This window comes from Macaca thibetana, chromosome 1, assembly GCF_024542745.1.
Source record: "Macaca thibetana thibetana isolate TM-01 chromosome 1, ASM2454274v1, whole genome shotgun sequence".
In the NCBI taxonomy this organism is placed as follows: Eukaryota; Metazoa; Chordata; class Mammalia; order Primates; family Cercopithecidae; genus Macaca; species Macaca thibetana.
This window is the reverse complement of record NC_065578.1, coordinates 109,660,824-109,682,957: the sequence shown is the minus strand read 5'-3', so window position 1 is coordinate 109,682,957 and position 22,134 is coordinate 109,660,824. Positions and strand designations below refer to the sequence as shown.

Sequence of the window (22,134 nt, the reverse complement as noted above, 5' to 3'; positions counted from 1 at the left end):
CAAAGCTCTCTTTCACAGCCATTATCGCTCTTTTAGAAATAAAGGAAAGCATCAGTCCTACATTCCCTGTTTACACCTGAGAACAGAGCTCACTATATTGTCTTTGCTTTTTCAAATCTCTCCTTTCCCAGGATAACTCTACCCAGCATTAGTCCAGATGGCAAGCTATGAATTGGAGTCCATTCCAATTTTAGGGATCCAGGTGGGGAGCATGCATCTCAGGGAGACCACAAACTGGGAGGCTCTTCATTCATTCAACAAATGTTTATTGGGCCTCTCCTGTGTATACTGGGGATAGACAAGTGAATGAGATAGAACTTGTCCTTGCCCGCAAGGAACTTACAATCTAGTTGAGAATTTCATTTCATTCATTATCTCTCCCAACCCCTATTATCTTCACTTGGATGGTTCAGAGAATAGGATGGCGACTTGGTTAAAATCAGAATGTCGACTCTATCAACTGGAAGTGGCTTTGTAGACAGCCATGTTTAGCCATGCTCCAGCTCAATGGGGAAAAGTTTTGTGGTGATTAGTGATGTCTGCCATGGGTGCAGGAAAGAGAAGTGGCACAGATGTTCCACTGATATGCACATCAAGCCTTTCCTTGCATTTGTATCCTGGAAGAAAAGCCCACAGCTCAAATCTCTTTAGGACTATGAAGCCGAGCCTGAGGGGTGGAGTGATGAAGAGCTTGAGTCCCCCCGCCGGGGAAGGTGAGTCTTCAGAGCTGGCAGACCTAAGTCCCAGAAAAGGAAAGAAATAGACGTGAGACGGAAGGTAGATTGCAGTTCGGCCCCTGACAGGCATGTTGACAGACAGGAACAGAGTTCACCAGATAATGAGAGGAACCTGGTAGCTAGAAAAGCCCGGTGACAAGTAATACCTCTGTCCCCACTTCCCATCAAGCTTCTCTAGCTGGGAATGCCTTCCATGATGATAGGTGTTCTGCTGACCCTGGGGTGACAGATACGATGGCAGCAGATGGCCCTGGGTCTGCTTTGCTAGGAAGGTGAGATCAGGGCATGGGCACAGAAGCAGGGCGCCTTCCTGGCACCTGGAATACATTTTGGGCCTTGCCATTAAAACCTGGGGATCCCAATTATACATATTCACATGGGTTTTTAATACACCAAAGGGAAGATAATCTTATAGGTGGGAGAGAACTTTGAAATCATCCACTCCAGGGTTTCTCAACCTTGGCACAATTGATATTTTAAACCAAATACTTGCTTGTTGGGGCACACAGAGCCTGTGCATTGTAGGCTGATCAGCAGCGTCCGTGGATGATAGAGGCACTGCATACTCCCTCTCATTGTTACAACCCAAAAACCTCCATCTCCAGATGATACCGAATGTCCCCAGGAAGCAAAGTCACCCTGGTTCAAAACCACTGACTCATATCATCTCAATCTATGGATAAAGAAACTGAGGTCCAGAAAGGTGATCTGCCCAAGGGACATTTAGTATGTTCTTTGGTGACTCTCGCTGGAGAATTCTCTTTTTTTTCCCCTCCCTTCCTCCCTCCCTCCCTCTCTCCCTCCCTCCTTCTTTTCTTTTCTGTTCTTTTATTTTCTTTTTTCTTGAAACAGGATCTCATTCTGTCATCCAGGCTGGAGGGTAATGATGCGATCATGGCTCACAGCAGCCTCGACCTCCTGGGTTCAGGTGATCCTTCTGCCTCAGCTTGCCAAATAACTGGGACTACAGGCATAAGCCACTACACCCGGCTATTTTTTGTATTTTTGTAGAGATGGGGTTTCACCAGCTGCCCAGGCTGCTCTCAAACTCTGGGGCTCAAGCAATTTTGCCTCAGTCTCCCAAGGTGCTGGGATTACAGGCATGAGCCAGTGTGCCTGGCCCATGAGCCACCATGCCCAGGCCAAGAATTCTTCTAATAACACTGCACACAAAAAGAAAGGGTCTTATAAATCTGCACCTAGTGAGGTCATACAACTTATAGCACAGAGCCATATAAAACCTTTTAGAGTTAGCCTACGTTTAATTAAGAGGGCTCTGCTCCTGTCCCCTTTCCTGGGGGTGCTGGGTCTGGGGACTTTTACGATGTTACTTCTCACTCCGACCTTCCTGGAATCTGGTTTAGAACAAAGTGTACCAGGTTTTGGAGATAGGAGCACTGTCACTCTCAGCTCCCATGGCAGTGCCACTGACTTGAATGTCAGACTTTATAGATCTTGGTATTGAAAGAAGATGAAGGCCGTAAGTTTCATTTGGAGAGGAAGCGCTCCAAGGTGGGTAGCAGATGGGCTACCTCAGGGACAGGTAAGGTGATGGAATAAGAAATGTGGTGGGCTGTCCATTTCACCAATAAAACTTATTTTCTTCTTTCTTAAAGAAAAGAACTTCCCAATGTTAATTTGTTAGAGCCCAGAGTTGCCTGTGGCATTAAAAGTGACACAGGGAATAGCATTACATTTCTATTATCCTCCTGATGTTGTGGACATCAAGCTGCCACTATGCTATTTCACATTTCCAGCTAAAAAGCAAGTGATTTCAAAGGCATTTGGCTGGTCCTGAACATTTTTAATGATGTGTGTTCTTTCTTGACTTCACTTACGTTATCACCGCTATCAAGTAAGCCTAACTCCCTGTGATTATTGGAATGGTGAAAACAGATGGCTAAATTTAGATTTCAGCGGGATGTGGGGTAGAAGGTAATGCTGAAAGCAGAGGCTTCAGAAGAAGACAGTTTACATGTCCTTTGCAATTTGGTGAAATTTGAGTCTCTAATAATTAAAAATGTGTGGGTGGTATTGGTATATACATATGACCCAGCTCTCAGCACTGTTGAGAACTTCTGGTGGCAACTGTCTGTTATCAACTCACTTTTGCAGTCTTCCCCTTGAAGGCCCGTGTTTGTCAGTCTTTAATTTGTTTTTGACTTGGTGACATGAGGCATTATTCCTGCGTGAGATACTAAGCTCTTAGGGCTGTTCTAAGATGTGTTGAATGCAAAATGTCCTGCTCTCTCTGCCTGAAGATGATGCTCTTGCATTTAGATGCACTATAGGACTAACACATGCCAATGAGCCTCCTAAGAGATTAATGGTAAATCAGAATTGTAATGAGAAATAGAACTCAAACAGGCTGAACTGGGTGGTCCCGAGGCAGAATGTGGGGCACGGGGGTTGGTTTATGCTTTTGATGGTCAATATATTATGCCATGGGAGCTAGGTACTTATGTCTTCACTCCAGAAAAAGTCCTTTCAAGAAGTCCAGGTACCCATGGGGGCTAGTCAGGGCTCCCTCTCCTTCTGAAAAAGCTGGAGACACTGAAATTCTCTTCCTCTCTCTGGTCGAGGAGTCCTGTTTGCCTGAACACCATGAAAACCCAGCTATTTCTATTAACCCATTCTTCACGTATAAAGGTCACAGAGCACTAAGGTCCTTTTTTCCTTATCTTTTTTTTTTTTTTTTTTGAATAAATTGAAAGGATATAAGTTTTTTCACATGGATATATTATGTAGTGGTGAAGTCTGAGCTTTTAGTGTAATCTTCACCTGAATAATGTACATTGTACCCATTAAGCAGTTTCTCATCCCTCACTCCACTCCCATACTCCCACCCTTCAGTGTCTTCAATGTCTATCATTCCACACTCTGTGTCCAGCTGTAAACATTATTTAGCTCCCATTTATAAGAGAACATGTGGTATTTGAATTTGTTTCTGGGTTTTCTTCACTTAAGATCTCTAGTACCATCCATTTTGTTGAAAAATACATGATTTCTTTTTTTTTTTTTTTTTTTTTTTTTTTTTTTTTTTTTTTTTTTTGAGACAGAGTCTCATTCTGTCACCGAGGCTGGAGTGCAGTGGTGTGATCTCAGCTCACTGCAACCTCCACCTCCTGGGTGGAGACCACAGGCCTGTGCCACCATGCCTGGCTAATTTTTTGTATTTTTAGTAGAGACGGAGTTTCACTGTGTTAGCCAGGATGGTCTTGATCTCCTGACTTCATGATCCAACCGCCTCGGCCTCCCAAAGTGCTGGGATTACAGGCGTGTGCAGCCAATTTCATTCTTTTTTAAGTGGCTGAATAGTATTCCATGGTATATACATATTACATTTTCTTTATCCAGCCCTCCATTGATGGACACTCAGGTTGATTCCCTATTTTTGCTATTGTGATAAACATACAAGTGCAAGTATCTTTTTTATATAATGATTTCTTCTCCTTTGGGTAGATAACCAGTAGCAGAAGTGCTGGATCAAATGGTAGTTCTGTTTTTAGTTCTTTGAGAAATAGCCATACTCTTTTCCATAAAGGTTGTACTAATTTGCATTCCCACCAATAGTGTATAAGCATTCCTTGTTCTCTGCATCCTCACCAACATCTGTTTTTTTGACTTTTTAATAATAACTATTCTGATTAACATAAGATGATACTTCATTGTGGTTTTAATTTGCATTAAAACCTGATGATTAGTGATGGTGACCATTTTTTTCATATGCTTCTTGGCCATTTGTATGTCTTCTTTTGAAAATGTCTATTCATTTCCTTTGCCCACTTTTTAATGGGGTTATTTGTTTTTTGCTTTTGTTGCTGTTTGAGTTCCTTGTAAATTCTGGACATCAGTCTCCTATTAGATGCATAGTTTGCAAATATTTTCTTCCATTCTGCATGTCATCTGTTCACTCTGCTGATTATTTCTTTTGCTGTCCAGAAATTTTTTAGTTAAGTTCTAGTTGTCTATTTTTGTTTTTATTGCATGTGCTTTTGAGGTCTTAGTAATGAATTCTTCGCCTAGATCAATGTCCAGAAGAGTTTTCCCTGGGTTTTCTTCTAGTATTTTTGTAGTTTCAAGCCTTATATTTAAGTATTTATCCATCTTGAATTGATTTTTGTATATGGTGAGGGACAGGGGTCCAGTTGTATTCTTCTGCATATAGCAATCCAATTTCCCCGGGTATTCTTTCCCTCGTGTATATTTTTGTTGACATTTTCAAACATCAGTTGGCTGTAGACATGTGGCTTTATTTCTGGGTTTTTTAATTCTGTTCTATTGATCTATGTGTCTATTTCTATGCCCATGCTATGCTGTTTTGGTTGCTATAGCCCAGTAGTATAATTTGAGGTCAGGTAGTGTAATGGCTCCAGCTTTGCTACTTTTGCTTAGGATTGCTTTTGCTATTCGGGCTCTTTTTAGGTCTCATATGAATTTTAGGCTTGTTTTTTCTAATTATGTGAAAAATGACAATGGCATTTTGATAAGGATTGCATTGAATCCGTAGATTGCTTTGGGAAGCATGGTCATTTTAACAATATTAATTCTTTCAAACTGTGAGCATGAGATATTTTTCTATTTGTTTATATCATCTACAGTTTCTTTCATCAGTGTTTTGTAGTTTTCCTCATTGAGATTTCATTCTTTTTATGGCTGAATAGTATTATCTCCTTGGTTAAATATATTCCTAGGTAATTTTTTTTGGTGGCTATTGTAAATGGGATTGTGTTCTGGATTTGCTTCTCAGCTTGAGTTTTACTGGCATATAGAAATCTTACTGATTTTTGTATGTTGATTTTGTATCCTGAAATTTTACTGAATTTATTTATCAAATCAAAGAGTTTTTTTGGAGGAGTCCTTAGGGCTTTCTAGATATGAGATCATATCATCAGTGAACAGAAATAATTTGACTTCCTCTTTTCCAATTTGGATGCCTTTTATTTCTTTCTGTTGCCTGATTGCTCTGGCTCTGACTTCCACATTAAGTTCTTAATAACATTTTAGTCCTAAGGAAGCTCCTTATGTTCCCGGGTTGGTTCTGGGAGTGTTTAGAGTCCTCTCTACACCAGTGCCGACTCTGAAATTTGGATGCTCCCTCAGAAAACTCATGGCATCCAGAGAACTTAGGGACAACTAGTTTTGTTACCTGCTCTCCTTCTAGCTGAGTGGCTTTATCTATAAGTTCCAGGGCACCTCCCTACAGACACCACTAACCCATATCCAGTGGTCATGTGCTTTGAGCTCTTCCCCCAAAATGAATTTGAGTGGTTTATCCACATTCCTCAATGCTCCTTAGCCTCCCACTGTGACCAGGAGCACATAGTTCCATGATTTGCTGGAGAGGGCTAGGGTGGCCATCAGTGGGCAGGGAGGAGAGGGCCAGGGTGGCCATCAGCGGGCAGGGAGGAGAGGGCCAGGGTGGCCATCAGCGAGTGGGGAGGAGAGGGCCAGGGTGGCCATCAGCGGGTGGGGAGGAGAGGGCCAGGGTGGCCATCAGTGGGCAGGGAGGAGAGGGCCAGGGTGGCCATCAGTGGGCGGGGAGGAGCAACACAGTTCAAATCCACAGCCCAAACCTGGTAGCCAATTCTCCAGTCACTTTTTGAGTGCCAGGCTCAGCATTAGTTTCAGCGGAGGGAAGGAGAGATGATAACCCAGGGTCTCTGTTCTTTCCAGACCCTTTGTCTCAAAGAAGAGGCCGACACAGAGATAAATAACTCTCATAGAAGGCAGACCGTTTTGTTGCAGTACCAACAGAATGCCAAAGTGTCTCCACTAAACCATGAGAAGAAACTCATGATTTAGTGAAGGTTTAGTGTTGTATTTATCTGCTTCCTTAGCGCCAAACCCAGGGTCAGGCCCATATCTATGTACAGTAAATGTTTATGGAATGAGTAAAGGAACCTGTTTAGGAAACACACAGCACTTTCTCTCTGGGGACCACAGCAGGTCAGTGAAAGGCACTGTGTAGCTCTAACTAGATGCCCTCTTTCAGCTCCGGGGCTCATTTTCTCCAGGAAACATTACATGCAGTTACAGAGGTGAAGCTTTCCTCCTTCCTCGCCTTGCTCAGCTTCTTAATGGTCTTTCATTCTGCCAAGGCCAATTGTCAGGGGAACTGTGGAGATTTAGATAGACACCACAACCAACTCCAGGACTATCCCTTGGAGACTTGGGAGTGAGCATTTTTATAATACAAGGAAATCAGATTACATAAAGATAAATGAATTTTAGGATGAATTTGCTGCATGCAAAGGACAGAAAAGCAAACCAAAATGAACGAAGTAGTCAATGTAAGGTTCTAAGACAGCTCGTGGAAATAAAGTGCAGCCAGTCTCCTTTTGAAAATTGAATCTGGGAAATCTGAACTGTTAGGGCTCGAGGTATCTCTCTCTCTCTCTCTCTCTCTCTCTCTGTCTCTCTCTCTCTCCCCCCCCACCCCCTCTTTTTCTCTTTTCCTCTCTCTCCCTTTTTAAACTGTGAGATACCTATTCACATTCCCACACCTCCAATCATGGATTATTATGAATGAAATGTCATGATTATGAGTGGCTAAGTCTTCTATCTCCACAAGAAAACAGCACTATTGCATGACTACAGCATCCTACGGAAAATTTCAATCTTATTATAACCTTAAGAGCTCTGTTTTCATAGCCATCCAAGCCCTCTTTGAAATGACTTATAGTCCCTCCCTTTGATTCTCTTTCTCTGGGGCCTCTATGGTGTCTCTATGGTCTCATCTATTTATACATTTGGGCCATTTTTCTCTCTGCAGCTTGTTCAAGAAGCATCTCTGCCTCTTAATAACTTCAGCCTGTTCACAGCATTGACTGTAGGTAAAGTTCCTAACTCTCAGTAACCTTTGAGCTCTGATTGCATTCTGGCTGTGCAGCACATACTTGAAATTCTCAAGAGGGTGAATCTGATTGGCTGCTGACCAGCCAATAGATTGTTCAACATTGAGACAGGATCTGATTCTGGTTCAACCAGCTGTAGCTGGATGGTCACATAGAACACATAAGGCAGTCAAGTTGGTCCCTTCAGTAGGGCTTACAGATCACAGAAGGAGACAAGAGTGGGCCAGCTACCCCAGAACAAAATTACTATGTTAGATCAGTTTCGATGTCATCAGAGGTCCACAACTTTAGGGAAAATTGTGGCAGGAAGGAGGGATCTGTCCATCCTGGTGTGGATAATTTAGAGGAATATGGGGTAATTATGGGTGAGTGTGTGTTACAACCTAAGTGACTTAGCCTTTCATGTGTGAACAGAGCCTCCTCCTCCTCCTCCTCTTTCAGCCGCTTTTCAGAGTCACTGTACAGTTGGCAGCAAGAGGGAAGATTCCCAAAGCATGCGATGGGAACAGTCTCCTCCCCAACCCCACACCCCAACCCCCTTCTTCCCTACCCTGCGCTAGAAACAGCCCCCACATGATTGTTTGCTTCCTAGCGAAACTGGACCTAAATGTTTCCAGAGGCAGCTAGCCCACTTTTTGTTGGAATGGCCTTCTAAAGAACGAGAAAGTTGTCTGCTGGCACTGAACTCACAAGCTTAAGCCCCTATAATCAGAGGCTACACAAGTGCAGGTATTTGGGATAGGAATAAACCAGTCCAAACAGATCTGGGTTCACATGAGTCTTGCTTCCCATTCTTAGCTTTTTGCTCTTTAAGATAAATTTTCTAGACTAGATTTTTCTAATGAGCTGCCAGGATTCAAAACTACTCTCAAGAGTCCAGAGAATTGGGTTCCAGTTTTAGCTCTACTACTAACTAGCAATGTAACTGTGGGCTATCCCTTTCCTACCTGGGAGAGATCCCAGGCTTCAGATCTCTCCCCTGTATAAAGAGGGAATTTGGAGTAGATGATCTTTAATGCTCTTTTCTTCTTGACTTTCTGTTACCCAGCTTTTACCCAACCACACCATCAGTGCTCTGAACTCTCACAACCTTCCCACCTCTGAAGGTTTAACCTCTCTTTTCTCTGTGCTCAATTTCTCCAGGGTCTGAGTGGCATCTGGCCCTTGCCAGTTCACACAAGGAGAACTGCATATGCCTTTGACTCTGGAGAGTCATTCACTGTTTGTTTGTTTTCTATTTCTACCCTCTCCGGAACTGTCATCCTCAGGATCCTTCCATTTGCCTCCAAGCCTGCCTGAAGAGATCTTTCAAGAGGGTTCCATTCAGCCCCCCAGGGTCTAAATCTACTGAAGAGCTGAACTTCCACATCAACAGACTCCTCCAATGTCTGGAATGTGTACCTCTGAATTGAGGCCATCTCACAGCCAGTCTGCAGGGGCTGAAAAATGCAATGTGACTGAGAGGGTAGGCCAGGCATCCTGTGTTCAGACACCTGATAGGTTGCTCACTTCTGATGCGGTGTGGTTGGGTGAGAAGAGCCAGGCGCACTGTGGAGGCAATCCCCTCCCACCTCTGTAGCCTTGTTTTCCCCACACATACTGCTTCTATTTATCTTCCTCACAACCAGCTCCCTCGCACCTGTTCCTTTCTTGAAGGTCATTCGCTCAGCCTCCTGGTTCACACCCACCAGTCAGCAGCTTATCTCCCTAAAGAAGTTCAGTAGCCACATATGGCGACTGCTTACATGACTCTTGTAGGACTCACAGTGCCTGTGTGGACAGGGTCATTAGGCTGCCTCTAAGTCCACCCTGATGTTATTAGTATAGCCTCATCTAACTCCTTAGCTTTGGCTTGATCTCCAGGCAGATGCAACTGTTCTTCATGGCTGTTCCCTCTCTTAATCACACAGTCCTTAAATCTTTCCAGTAGCTTGTTCCCTGGGGGATCTGCTGATCATAACCTGGTACTGGAGGGGAAGGTCCTCTCTGCACTCAGCTTATTTCTAGAGGAATGAGGCCAATGCAGCAGGCAACATCCAAACAGAAAGGACCCAGAGAGGAGAGTCTAAGGCGGCATGACTTCAAGGAGGGGTGAGGACAGAGGTAGATCAGGAACTGCTCATGACCAAGGGAAGCCGGTTAGACGTCAGTGTTTTTCCAGGTGAGAAGGATGGAGCATCAGTAGTCTGTCCTCTAGAAACTGCCAAGTAGCCTAGAAAGCTTCATTTGTTCATTCATATATGTGTTAAAGATATATTGAGCTCCTACCCTGATATACTCTGTGTAGGCAATATAGAAATAAACAAATCCCATTTCCTGCCTTCTAGGGCTGCCACTTGAGAAAAAGAAGCACAAAAATAGATCACAAAAGTGTCATGTAGCACATCTTTAGAATGGAGGGAGGTTGGAATGGGGAAACTGGCAATACCTGACATTGTAAAAATGCAGAATAACTGGATCTGTCACACACTGCTTGGAGAAATGCAAAATAATACAGTCACTTTGGAAAACAGTTTGGCAGTTTCTTAAAAGTTAAATATATCCTCTTGCCTGAGATCTGGCAAAAAAAAAAAAAAAGTTAAATATATACTTACCTTACAACTCCGAAATCCCATTCCTAGGTATTTACCAGGAGAAATGAAAACATATGTTCACATAAAATTTCTACATGAATGTTTATAGCAGCTTTATTCATAATTGCCCCAAACTTGAAACAACTCTCATGTCCTTCAACTGGTGAATTGATAAACTGTGGTACATCCATGCTTCAGAATACTACCTAGCAATGGACTACTGCTGCTTGCAACACCATGGCTGAATCTCTCTGAGTGAAAGAAGCCAGACTCCAGAATTCGTTTATGTAACATTCTGGGAAAGGCGAAACCAGAGGGGAGAAAAATAAAACCACCACAGATTAGGTTGGTGGTTGTGAGAAGCTGGGGATGGGGGAAGTTGTTGGCTTTACAGGTATATGAGAGAATGTTTTGAGGTGATGGAATTGTTCTGTATCTTGATTGTGGTGGTGGCTACTCAACTGATGTGTCTGTCAAAAATCTTGAGTTGTATTTTACTTGGTGTAAATTGCACTTTAATAAGCCTGAATGAAAACAAAACAAAACAAAACAAAACAAAATACCACGTAGTTTAGGTACCAGGCTACAGGAAGGCCCGGGGAGATTTGCTTTCTGAAAAGATGGCCCTGTCACAGCCTGATGGGTTCTTCTTGCCCGTTGCCCTGAAGAAAACAATGAGAACAGCAGGTTGTTGCAGCAAAGAAAGAGTTTAAAAATCTCAGAGCCAGCCACACGAGCATAACGGGAGAAACTTCTCAAGCCTGTCTTCCCGAGAATTCCAAGGCTAGGGTTTCTTAAGGGCACTCTGACAGCCAGGGGGCTGAGAAACTGAAACAACTGATTGGCGGGGGATGAGATCACAGGGGTGTCTAAAACTGCCTTTGTGCCGCTGAGGCAGGTACTGGGAGAGGGTCTCAAGACCAGGTGGCATCTCTTGGTCTGCCAAAATGCCAAATCTGAAAAAAAATCTCAAAAATACCCCAGATACATATGGGGAAGTTCTTTAGGATTCACAATAGTGATGTCATCTATAGGCATAGCTGGGGAAGTTATAAATCTTGCGACCCCTGCTTACATGACTCTGGGGTAGTAAAAACACTTCAAGAAAAACATGCTAAGCCATGGCAGGTTATTGCTTAACTATGCCTATTCTTCAGCAAAGTTAGAGCCCTTACCATGATTCTAACCACGTATTACGAATGCGACTTCAATCTCCGAACAAGGAAGGGGCAGTTTTTCTGGCCTCAAAGTTTAACTGTAAACCATATTCCTCTCATAGTTATATTGGCCTCCAGACTAGAATAAGCAAAAAACCAATTTAGCCTGTGAGGTTAGAAGCAAGATGCAGTCTGTCATGTTAGATTTCTCTCATTACTTACAATTCTGCAAAGGCGATTTCAGTCCCTTCCTGGTGGTGAGATACATAGGAAGTGGGGCAAGGAGGATTAAGAATGACTCAAGGTAGAGGGTCGCATCTTGCTAAAAGCAACAGAATAAGATGATGACTAAGGGTATAACCTAATCCTAAGAGAGGCTGAAATGAAGTTTTGCTGGCCAGGGAAGGAAGCAGGAGCCGGATTCTAAATGTCCTTAGGAGTGTGTTCATGTGGGTGGTGGAGGTGTTGGGGTAGTGGTGCTATCTGGAATGTATGGATTCCAGAAGGACATGGAGGCAGCGGGAATAAGGATGGGCCTCGTATCAGCTAAACTGGGGTGTGTGCAGCACAGCACTGAGCCAGAAATGTACTTAGAGCCTCAGAGTCTATTCGTTCCCTTCAAAGAAAACCCCTAGACAGCAACTGCAGTATAAATAGCAAACAAGCAAGCACAATGTTCTTCTGCATCAGAATGGAGAAAAGACGTTGGTCCTGAGCAACGTGGAGTCCAGCAGCAGCCCTCCTGGGCCCCAACCCCTCCCAGTGGCCTCCTTAGCTCCCAGAAAACCAGCACCTTTCTCTCCAGCAAAGCCCACCCTACACAGACTCCTGAGCCTCCCACAGCCAAACAAGTGATGAATAGCAGCCCTCTCCCCAAGGGTTCTGCCCACAGAGGCGTGCGGGCTGCCTGCTAAGTGGAAGCTACAAGACCTCTGGGGCTGCTGCAGTTTGTTTTGCTGCAGGCCCCTTGGCAGATGGTGCTTGCTCAGCCTGCCCAGCAAGCCAAAGTGAGAAAGCGGGATGCTTCAGGAGAACTAACCAGGAGCTAAGAAGGAGACATCAGAAGGAGCAAACATCCCCATAACAATGGCACATCAAGGCACAGGGTCCTCGGGTCTGGGGAACACAGACTTTAGGTCTCTCCTGGTATTCGGTCCCCTGGGGTACAAATGCCAAGGGCTTAAGGGGAAGAAATAGGGCCCATACGAAGAGCAAGGGGGTCAATCTGGGTCAAGAATGGTAACAACAGCTGTGGCAGACTTATAGCTAGGAGCAGAGACTGGAGCTAGGCTGGGTTCAAATCCCAGCCCTGCCACTTATGGGTTCTGTGCCCTTGGGCAAGTCGTTTTACCTTTCCTCATTAGCAAAATGGGGATAGTAATAGTACCTACTTCCTAGGGTTGCTAGGGAGACTAAGGGAGTTGTCCTATGTAAAGTGCTTAGAGCAAGCCTGGCTGTTCCTAAGCACTCAATGAGGGTTACCAACAATGAATGACTGTTTCCAGAGGGTCTTCCAAGAACCTTGCAGAAATTCTTGCTGCTTCTCATTAGGAAAGTGATGTCCTGGGACTGGATTTATTTGTGGGACCAGGTTTGTTCTGCACTCCAGCCCCTCCCCTCCTCACTCAGCCCTCCAGCGTGCAGTTTCAGTGTTGTGGCTATGAATGTTTCAATATCTGATCCTTTCAGTCAGCTGAGACTCTCTCCCCATGCAACAGTGTTGGGATCTGGTTGCCACAAAGCTGGTACTTGTGTCCCTGATCAGCCACTTAACTTGCTTTCCTGCCCATTATTCCACAGGGCTATCGGGGGAATTGGGTGAATTGTACTTAAGCAGAAGAATGGCTGCATCTATTAAATGCTCCACAGAGCCTCTTCTGCCTTCATAGAACTTCAAGAGCCAGTCCCCACCCTGTCCCTAGCTCTCCATGTAAAAGGGGAACAAGGCTACATGTACTTATTTTGGATTCCTGCTGTCCTCTGAGGTTTAATGTTATCACATGGTAGGCTGGGTCTATCTATACTGAAAGAATGAATGAGTGAACAAATGACAAACAAGTTAGGAAGGTAGGTGCAACAAGTCACTTGGGAAGGTCAACAAAGGAACCAAGGGCCTTTCTGGGGCTAGAGTACCAGCGGTCCAGTTTCTCCGTGTTTTCAGAAGAAGAGGGTCTAGTGCTCAGCAGGAACTACCCTGTCCTACCCACCTCCAAGGGCCTCTTCCCTGGCTCTGAGTTCCTCAGGGGCCCCAGAACAGGCTCCCTGGTGCTAAAATGGAAGATGATGACTACTGGGGCTTTCTCCAAACCAGAGAGGGTTAACATTTGACATAAGTACTGATGTAATGCAAGAAACTCAAGCAGCCCAGAGGAGTGCAGAGTTCCTCAGTGTTGCCTGGGAACAGAGGCCGGGATGACTTCTTGGGCAGCCCTCTCTAAAAGTCCTTTGGGCTCTGGCTACAGCCCTCTTCTAGCAGCCTAGCAGCCTAAAACCTGATTGCTAGGGGCCATCCTCTGGGTGGGAAATTTATTTTATTTTATTTTATTTATTTTATGTTTTATTTCTGCTGCTGGAAACTCAGGGAGCCTGTGAGTTCTACTGTTCACTCATCAGTCACTTGTAAATTTATTTTCCAAGGCTTCTAGCCTAGGAAGAACCTAAACACCATAAAGGAGATCTTTCTCTGAAGATGCTCAAAGAGTGCGGGGAATGGACAAGGTAAAAGAAGTCACTAGCATAGCATCAATAAATTCTATTTTGATTGCAAGTGATTTTGTACTTTATTTTTTTTCACTCTCCCCCTTCTTTTTTTTTTTTTTTTTCTGAGACGGAGTCTTATTCTGTTGCCCACGCTGGAGTGCAGTGGCACAATCTCGGCTCACTGTAACCTCTGCCTCCCAGGTTCAAGTGATTCTCCTGCCTCAGCCTCCTGAGTAACTGGGATTACAGGTGCGTGCCACCATGTCTGGATAATTTTTGTATTTTTAGTAGAGATGGGGTTTCACCACGTTGGCCAGGTTGATCTCGAACTCCCGACCTTCAGCCATCTGCCTGCCTTGGTGTCCCAAAGTGCTGAAATTACAGGCATGAGCCGCCGGACCCTGCCTGTTCTCCCCCTTCTTTCTCCCCCTCCTTCTCCAGAGACCAGCAGGGATCCCTCTTAGGGGCCTAAATAAAGAAAAATCTTGAGTTCCTTCCAGGAAAATTGCAGGCTCCTGGCTAGCCTTGAGAAGTAAATGAGCAACTTGGTAAGCAGGATGGTAACAGCGGCTTAAAACAATAGCCAAGGAAGTTAAAGTCCTGTTTGGTTCCCTGTAGAAACTAAAGACAACATCTCAACAAATGTCCCTGAGTTTTTTTCAGAAACCTGGACCCCTACCAAATGGATCTGCTGGCATGTCAACCTCAGATAAGGGGGTACTAAGGACTGAACTGCGACCTCTGTTCTTTCTTCTAAATTTCTTCCTGAAGGGCTTGGAGGAGATCATGCCCATGAGCCAGAACTAATATTCTTTTCTGCTGCTCCCAAATTTTTAGACAAAGGCTCCTTAACCAATCACAAATCAAAAAAATCTTTGAATCCACCTATGACCTGTTCCTCTCTCCACCACTTTGAGATGTCTTGCCTTTTTAGGTCAAACCAATGTACAACCTCTATGTGTTGATTTATGACTTTGCCTGTAACCTCTGCCTCCTTGCCTTTAAAAACTCTTACCTGTAAGCCACTGAAGACTTCAGGGCTTAAGCATTAGCTGCCCAATTCTCTTTGCTTGGTGCCCTACAATAAATGTCTTGGTTTCTCTCACTGCAGTCCCAGTGTCAGTGTTTGGCTTTGCTACCCTGGGTCAGAAGACACCTGTTCAGTTAAAAAAAAAAAAAAAAAAGAAAAACTTTCTTTTTTTTGTATGCAAAGTCCCTTTTGGAATTCCTCAGTTGCTCCAAGAATAACATTGGAAAGAGACTCCTGCACCCCATCCATTTGACCAGCGAGAATGGGAGAGATTTGTACCCAGAGGAGAGAAAAAGACCAGAGGTAGAGATGCTTGAGAAGGACTCTCCCCAAATGGAGACCCCCATTCAGCTCCCCTCCTCACTGAAAGCTTGCAAGAGCTTGGTTTTTTTTTTTTTAAGAGAGGAAGGCTGGTTGCCTTCCAGGCCTCAATTTGTTCCCCAAAGTAGTCTTTCCCACTGGAAGAGCTGTTTCTTATTCTATGTATAAAACTGGATTTTTGAACCTACCATCAGTCTCCCATATGAATGTATACTGTAAACTGGAGTCCTTTATGTAAGGGCCACTTTGAGCAGCACTGTGGGTCATTTGATGACCCTGTTTGGAGTGGCCTACATATTTCTGGGTGTCTGTCTGTGTTGCCCAGACGTGCTCCTATTTAACCTTGATCGTCCTTTCTGGCTGAAGGATGCCAAAGTGAATATCGGTCATTCTATCTCCAGCAGCAATCTTAGACAGCCAAGAAAATGTCCACCCTAGGAAATAAACAGCCCTAATATTAGCCTAGATGTGTGGACATGTTTCCCCAGCAGGTGTGGAAAAAAACTCTTAAGTTCTCATGTATTTTTAAAGCATGCCTCATGCACCAAAATCTCCCAGGATGTCACTAAATGTATTTTGGCCCAGAACAGCTGTTATTACCGTATCTCTTACCCAAGGGATGAGCCAGCATCCAGCCCTCAGTTTCCTGGGCTCAGGATAGCTGGCTGTCCCCAAAACAGGTTGAAAAGCCCCACCACTGCTGACCCCACATGTCCCCTTTGCCACCAGGCAGGCAGCCATTCTAGAACCACAGCACACTTCAACTCCCTCCACAACAGAAAAATGTGCAAGTGACAGATGCAAACAGGTCATGAAGCAGACACCAGAGGTCATGCTGTCACCAATGAGCATTTCCTGACAGGGCCTGTGCACAGCATCCTCTGTTGTTCCCAAGGCTATCCTGGGTGATGGGGTTACGCGGAATCTCACCACAGGTGCTCAAGGCCTGACAGGCAGGAAAGACAGGACATCCTCATCATGACAAATGCTTATTATCAAGCCCGACTGTGCAGGTAAGCACTATTGGAAAGCCCTCAGAGGAGGAAAAGACCAAAAGGAGGGGGTCAGGGCCAAAGAAATGGGACCTGAGAAGTACCTTGTCACAAATCTAGACCTCCACTTAGTAGGGGAGAGGAAGGGCTTCTGGAGAAGTATTGGGGAAAGATGGATTTGACAAGGTTGATAGAGATAGTGAGGCAGAAGCAGAGCTGTATTGCTAAGAAATTAGAGCTTATCCTATGGGCTTCTGGGAGCCAGAGTAGGACAAGTAAATGGGCCTTAAAATGTATGCTACAAGAACCGGAAACTCTCTATTGGCCTGAACTTTAAATTCACTTTCACAAATGCAGCGGCTGCAGATCAAAGAGGTAGGCGCTGGGGCAGGGTAGGGTTGGGGAAGTTAGGGAAGAGGAAAGGCACAGAAAGAAGAAGCAGTCACTGAGCTCCCAGTTGCATCAAAAGACAAAGTGCTCTATGATAAGAAGCCCCAGGTTGGCTGGGTGCAGCGGCTCACACCTGCAATCCCAGTACTCAAGGATGGCTTGAGGTCAGGCGTTCGAGATAAGAAGCCAGAGGTCTAAGACAGTACACAATAAGCATCACATAATTGCTATAGCACCCAGAGTCTGTTCTTTTAAGCAAACAGAACTATTTTTATAACTTTATATTTTATAAGCATTTATTATATAATTATATCTTTATAGTTTTAATAAAATGGAATCAAAACCTATGGCCTCATTCACAAGATTTTAAAATAAGGTAGAAAATGTTGTTTCCAATTCTTTTCTAAGTGCACAGGTATGAGAGATTTAAAGGTATTACAAAATAGTGCTTTGGGCAAAATTGTGTAATGATGGGAACATCTAAACATCTGTTTTCAAATGTTTTTTCCTTAGCATGTCGTCAATTTTTAAAAGATGATAAAGCATCACCTTTAAAATGGAATGCTTGTTGTTTTGTATAAGAAAAACAAGTCACTTTTTAATTTTGATAAATCTTAAGTACTTGCCATGAGAAAATTGGTAAACCTTTATGGGAATCAAAAGACCTTCCTGGTCACTCCATATCCCATTACAAAGTGTTGTAAGAATTCTTTTATATTTTACAGACCTTCTTTTTATGAAATTAACATTATCAATGACAACACAGCATTTTGCACACTTATGGCTTTAACTTCTTTGCTGCCCAGTAAAGGAATATTAAGTGTGGTTCTATCTTTGTAACCACACCAGATCCCTCTTTTTATTCCAGTCAATACTTTTTCTATAAAGCATTTTTATTAAGGAAGTCATTTACTCTTTTCCCACTCATCTTCCCTTTAGTGGCTCAAAAATAGTGCTTTCTCATATAATTCTCGTATTTCAACAAAATGTAGCAAATTCCATTATCTGAGATGTTAGAAATCTCTATACTTTAAACAAAATATATAGCAGATTTCCTATCAGGCACACTTTGTTCTAATATTCATTTAAAATTTTTTCAGCAATGTTTTTAGTGCATCTTTCAATAAGGCCTGCTGACAAAAGATTGCAATTTTTATTGCCGTATTGTTTTTCATGTCTTATTTCAGCCATTTTTCATGGCAGAAAAAGCAAGTGTTTCCCTAAGGGCATATGGCTTTTTGTGTTTTGCAGTTACTAAGAACTGCAAAGGATTCATGCATATGTTTATCATTAGATTTAATGAAATGTTGTTAAATACCGGATTAAGCATTGTAATGACTTTAAGCATCAATGAAAAAATTGAGAAAGTTTTTCTTCATGGTCTAGATGCTTAATTTTTAAATATCTTACTAATTGGGCAATTTTCTGCTATCATTAGCTAATATCTCAAGACAAAAACTCTTAGGACAATACCCTTCATTAACAATAATAAATGGCAACCACGTTTCAGAGGATTGTCTTTTTTTTTTTTTTTTTTTTTTTTTTTTTTTTTTTTGAGACGGAATCTCGCTCTGTTGCCCAGGCTGGAGTGCAGTGGCGCAATCTCGGCTCACTGCAAGCTCTGCCTCCCAGGTTCGCGCCATTCTCTACCTCAGCCTCCCGAGTAGCTGGGACTACAAGCGCCCGCCACCACACCTGGCTAATTTTTTGTATTTTTAGTAGAGACGGGGTTTCACCGTGTTAGTCATGATGGTCTCAATCTTCTGACCTCGTGATCTACCTGCCTCAGCCTCCCAAAGAGATAATTGTTTTTTAAATGTTGCATTTTTTTGTCAACTTCTTTTCAGATCTGATTGGATTCTCATTGCTTTTGCCTTATGAAGTGGCTAATAAAGAACTTATAAAGAAGGAAAAGGGTCACCCAGAAATATTCTTTTCGTTTTTTATGCTTTTATTATTGATATTATCTCCAACTCGGATTTCTTTGCAGGAATCTTTTAAAGACATTTGTTCATTTTGTGAAGGTTATATAGACACATGGTAGGCACTGGAAAACATGTTGATTGATTGAGAAAAGCCTGAAACCTGATAGATGATATATTCATCATTTCCTCTTTTTTTCTTTTTTTGCATGCTATCTAGTCTAAGATCATAATTCCTCTTTACAAAGTCCTAAGATCTTACAGATCCCAAAGGATTTTCAAGATCTACAATCCATGGGGCTATCAGTGGGAAGCACCGTTATGCCCTAAATGGTTTGATAAAGAGAGGGAAAAGCCCCCCTGTTCCTAGTTCAGGAAGATCAAGTTTTTAATTCTCAGGGACTTCTCAGCCAAGATGCATTTTCTTGTATGCCACATTCTCTCTTGAGAGAAGTAAAAACAATCCATGGTATTTTATTCTTCACTTTCTCCCAGAGTGATAAATACAGATGAACAGTCAAAGAGCTCAGCCTCATCCGAGATGCATGCCCAGGCCTGCTGGGAGTTCTGCTGGGACAATGCAGCCTGGCCAGGTCCAACCTAGGAGGAAGTGAGCCTGAGGACAGAACCTGGACAGGAAATGCACGTTGGTTGGCGAGTCTGCAATCACACAAAAAGGCACCCTCTTTGACAATCTTGAGGCATCACTTAAAATTGTATTTGGCTCCCTGTACTAGAAACCCAACCATGCTGGCTTACCCAAATGAGGCTTTTATTTGTGTCATATTACAAGAAATCAGGAAGTAGATAGTCTAGAGATGTTGTCAAGAAAGTCAAGAAGAACCTCAGATCCTTCTAGCTTCCTGCCCCACCATCCTAGCATGGGGCCTTCCTTTTTAGGAGTGTGAGACAGCTGCTTCATTCCCAGGCATCTCCTCCTCCAAGAAGGGAAAGGGTAAGGTCAAATGCAGCCTTATTTTCCTCTTGGGCCTTTCTCTGCAGGCATACATACCCGTCCCAGAGTCCTGTTCCTACATTTCATGGTCCAGCACTGTGAACATCTGTAAGAGAGCCTGAGAGATCAGGTATCAACTGAGCACAGTACAGCCCCAAATAAAATTGACATCCATTTAGAAAGATGAAGGGGAGGAAAGATTCTGGAATAAGTAGGAATGTCTGGGCTCATCTCATGAATTAAGCACCCGTGCTTCAATTCCATATGGAATAGAGTGATCCTTGCTTGTCCGCCATCCCCTCTCAAACACCTGTTCATCATGCCTTAGACAAGCGGCACACTGAGAGAAAGTCTTCGAGTGGGTTCCTCATGTGCCCTAGTCACCTGCTGATCTGGCGTACGATTCATTCCTCAACAATTTCCTTGTGGACAGGAGGGGTCAGGATGCGTGGGCCCAGCCTTTGGTTTACTATGAGGAAAAGGAGACTCCTCCAGGTCCTTGACCTACCTTCTGGGTGCTTGAGGAGGATACCTCCGATTTACAAGTAAACGGAGCCATCTGTGATAGGCTGTGCAAAGGCTAAGCCTCACCCGCTGAGCCACAGCATCCACCCCTGCTATTCAGCTCTGAGTCCAGATGGGCGTGCAGCCCAGCAGCCCCTGAGGGCATTGGATTTCAGTGTGGAGAAGACCTTGTGTGGGAGGCGCTCCCAGACAAGAGAAGATGGGAGCAGGAAGAGGGGAGGCTGAGGGCTGGGGAGCTGGCTGTGCGTGAAGCTGTGATTCTCATCAGCGCCTTGGAGGATTTGCCACTTCTGCTCCATGCCTCCTCCAAGGGTGATATGGTAGATTTCATTCAAGCTGAATAGAATTGATATTTTGCTCAAATCCTGTTTTAAGAATTTTTGTGCCATCCTTGTAAAAGCAGCATAGCCTAGGTGACTCTGGGCAGGGTTAATAGTCATCTGTGTGAATGATTTGAAGGAGGATGGATGGGTTTTTTTTCTCTCATTGTCAAATCAACATATACGTGCTGAAGAAAATTTAGAAAGTACGGAACTATTTTAAGAAGCAGGAAATGGCTGGGCACTGTGGCTTACCCCTGTAATCCCAGCACTTTGGGAGGCCGAGGCGGGTGGATCATGAGGTCAAGAGATCAAGATCATCCTGGCCAACATGGTGAAACCTCGTCTCTACTAAAGGTACAAAAATTAGCTGGGAGTGGTGGCGCATGCCTGTAGTCCCAGCTACTCAGGAGGCTGACTCAGGAGAATCGCTTGAACCCGGGAGGTGGAGGTTACAGTGGGCTGAGATCGCTCCACTGCACTCCTGCCTGGCAACAGAGAGAGACTCCATCTCAAAAAAAAAAAAAAAAAAAAAAAAAAAAAAAAGCAGGAAACAAAAACCCTTCATAAATCTTAGGAGAAATACAGATTCTAGATATACGAATAATATCTCCATACAGTGCCTAGGAAAGTGTTTATGGCAGAAATTTCTGCTTGCTCCCAATATCATTCGTCATTCCTACCACAAGCTCAAATCTGTTTAGCATAGCAGTGTGCCCAGGTAAAAGACAACTTGTCTTAACCTCCCTTACTGGCAAGTGCAAAAGGATTATAAGTAGAACTTGGATGGGATTGCAGAAAGACTCCTAATGGGGCAGACAGGTCAGGCATGCACGTCATGTCCTTTTATTCCTTTCTGTTCTCACTTTTCCTGCCTGAAATGTGGATGTGACGGCTAAAACACCAGCAATAGTCTTGGATGTTTTAGGATTAAAGCTGTGTGCAAAAGACAGTGATGCAAAAAGCTAGAAGAAAGCTGCATCCCTGATGACTTGGTTAAAGCTGCCATACTAGCCCTGGAACACTGCCTCTGGACTTTATTTGTTTTTTTTTTTTTTTGAGGCGGAGTCTCACTCTGTCGCCCAGGCTGGAGTGCAGTGGCATGATCTCGGCTCACTGCAAGCTCCGCCTTCCGGGTTCACGCCATTCTCCTGCCTCAGCCTCCCAAGTAGCTGGGACTACAGGTGCCTGCCACCACGCCCGGCTAATTTTTTGTATTTTTCATAGAGATGAGGTTTCTCCATGTTAGCCAGGATGGTCTCGATCTCCTGACCTCGTGATCCGCCCACCTTGGCCTCCCAAAGTGCTGGGATTACAGGCTTGAGCCACCGCACCTGGACCCTGGATTTTTTTTTTGGGCCGGGGGGGTGGAATCGAACACAATTTATTTTAGAACTAGATAGGAAAGATTGAACTGAAGAAAAAGTTTTACCCTAAACTTTCCCAATTGACATCTTCTGTACAGGCTCCATGTTATCAACTGTGTCATTCACATCAGTGGCCTGTACAAATTGTGTAATTCGATTGAAGAGTCAAGTTTGCAAATAACCATCTTTCCATTCTCTGTGCTTTAGAACAATTCTCAAAACACATTTATTATGCTCCCAACCCATAACTGTTTAATTAGGTTTTTCTTCTAAAAATAAGTTGGATCA

The 22,134-nt window shown here is 43.8% G+C and overlaps 1 protein-coding gene across 1 annotated transcript in view; it reads right to left on the bottom strand.

Annotated features, from left to right (window-relative positions):
• Positions 1 to 274: 274 nt before the first annotated feature.
• The window catches only part of KCNC4 (potassium voltage-gated channel subfamily C member 4), a 69,724-nt gene continuing 47,864 nt past the window's right edge, over positions 275 to 22,134 (bottom strand). Inside the window, exon 4 of the mRNA XM_050745884.1 lies at positions 275 to 736. Coding sequence (XP_050601841.1) covers positions 654 to 736 — 83 coding nt within the window. The 3' untranslated portion in view covers positions 275 to 653. The remainder of the gene's footprint in view (positions 737 to 22,134) is intronic.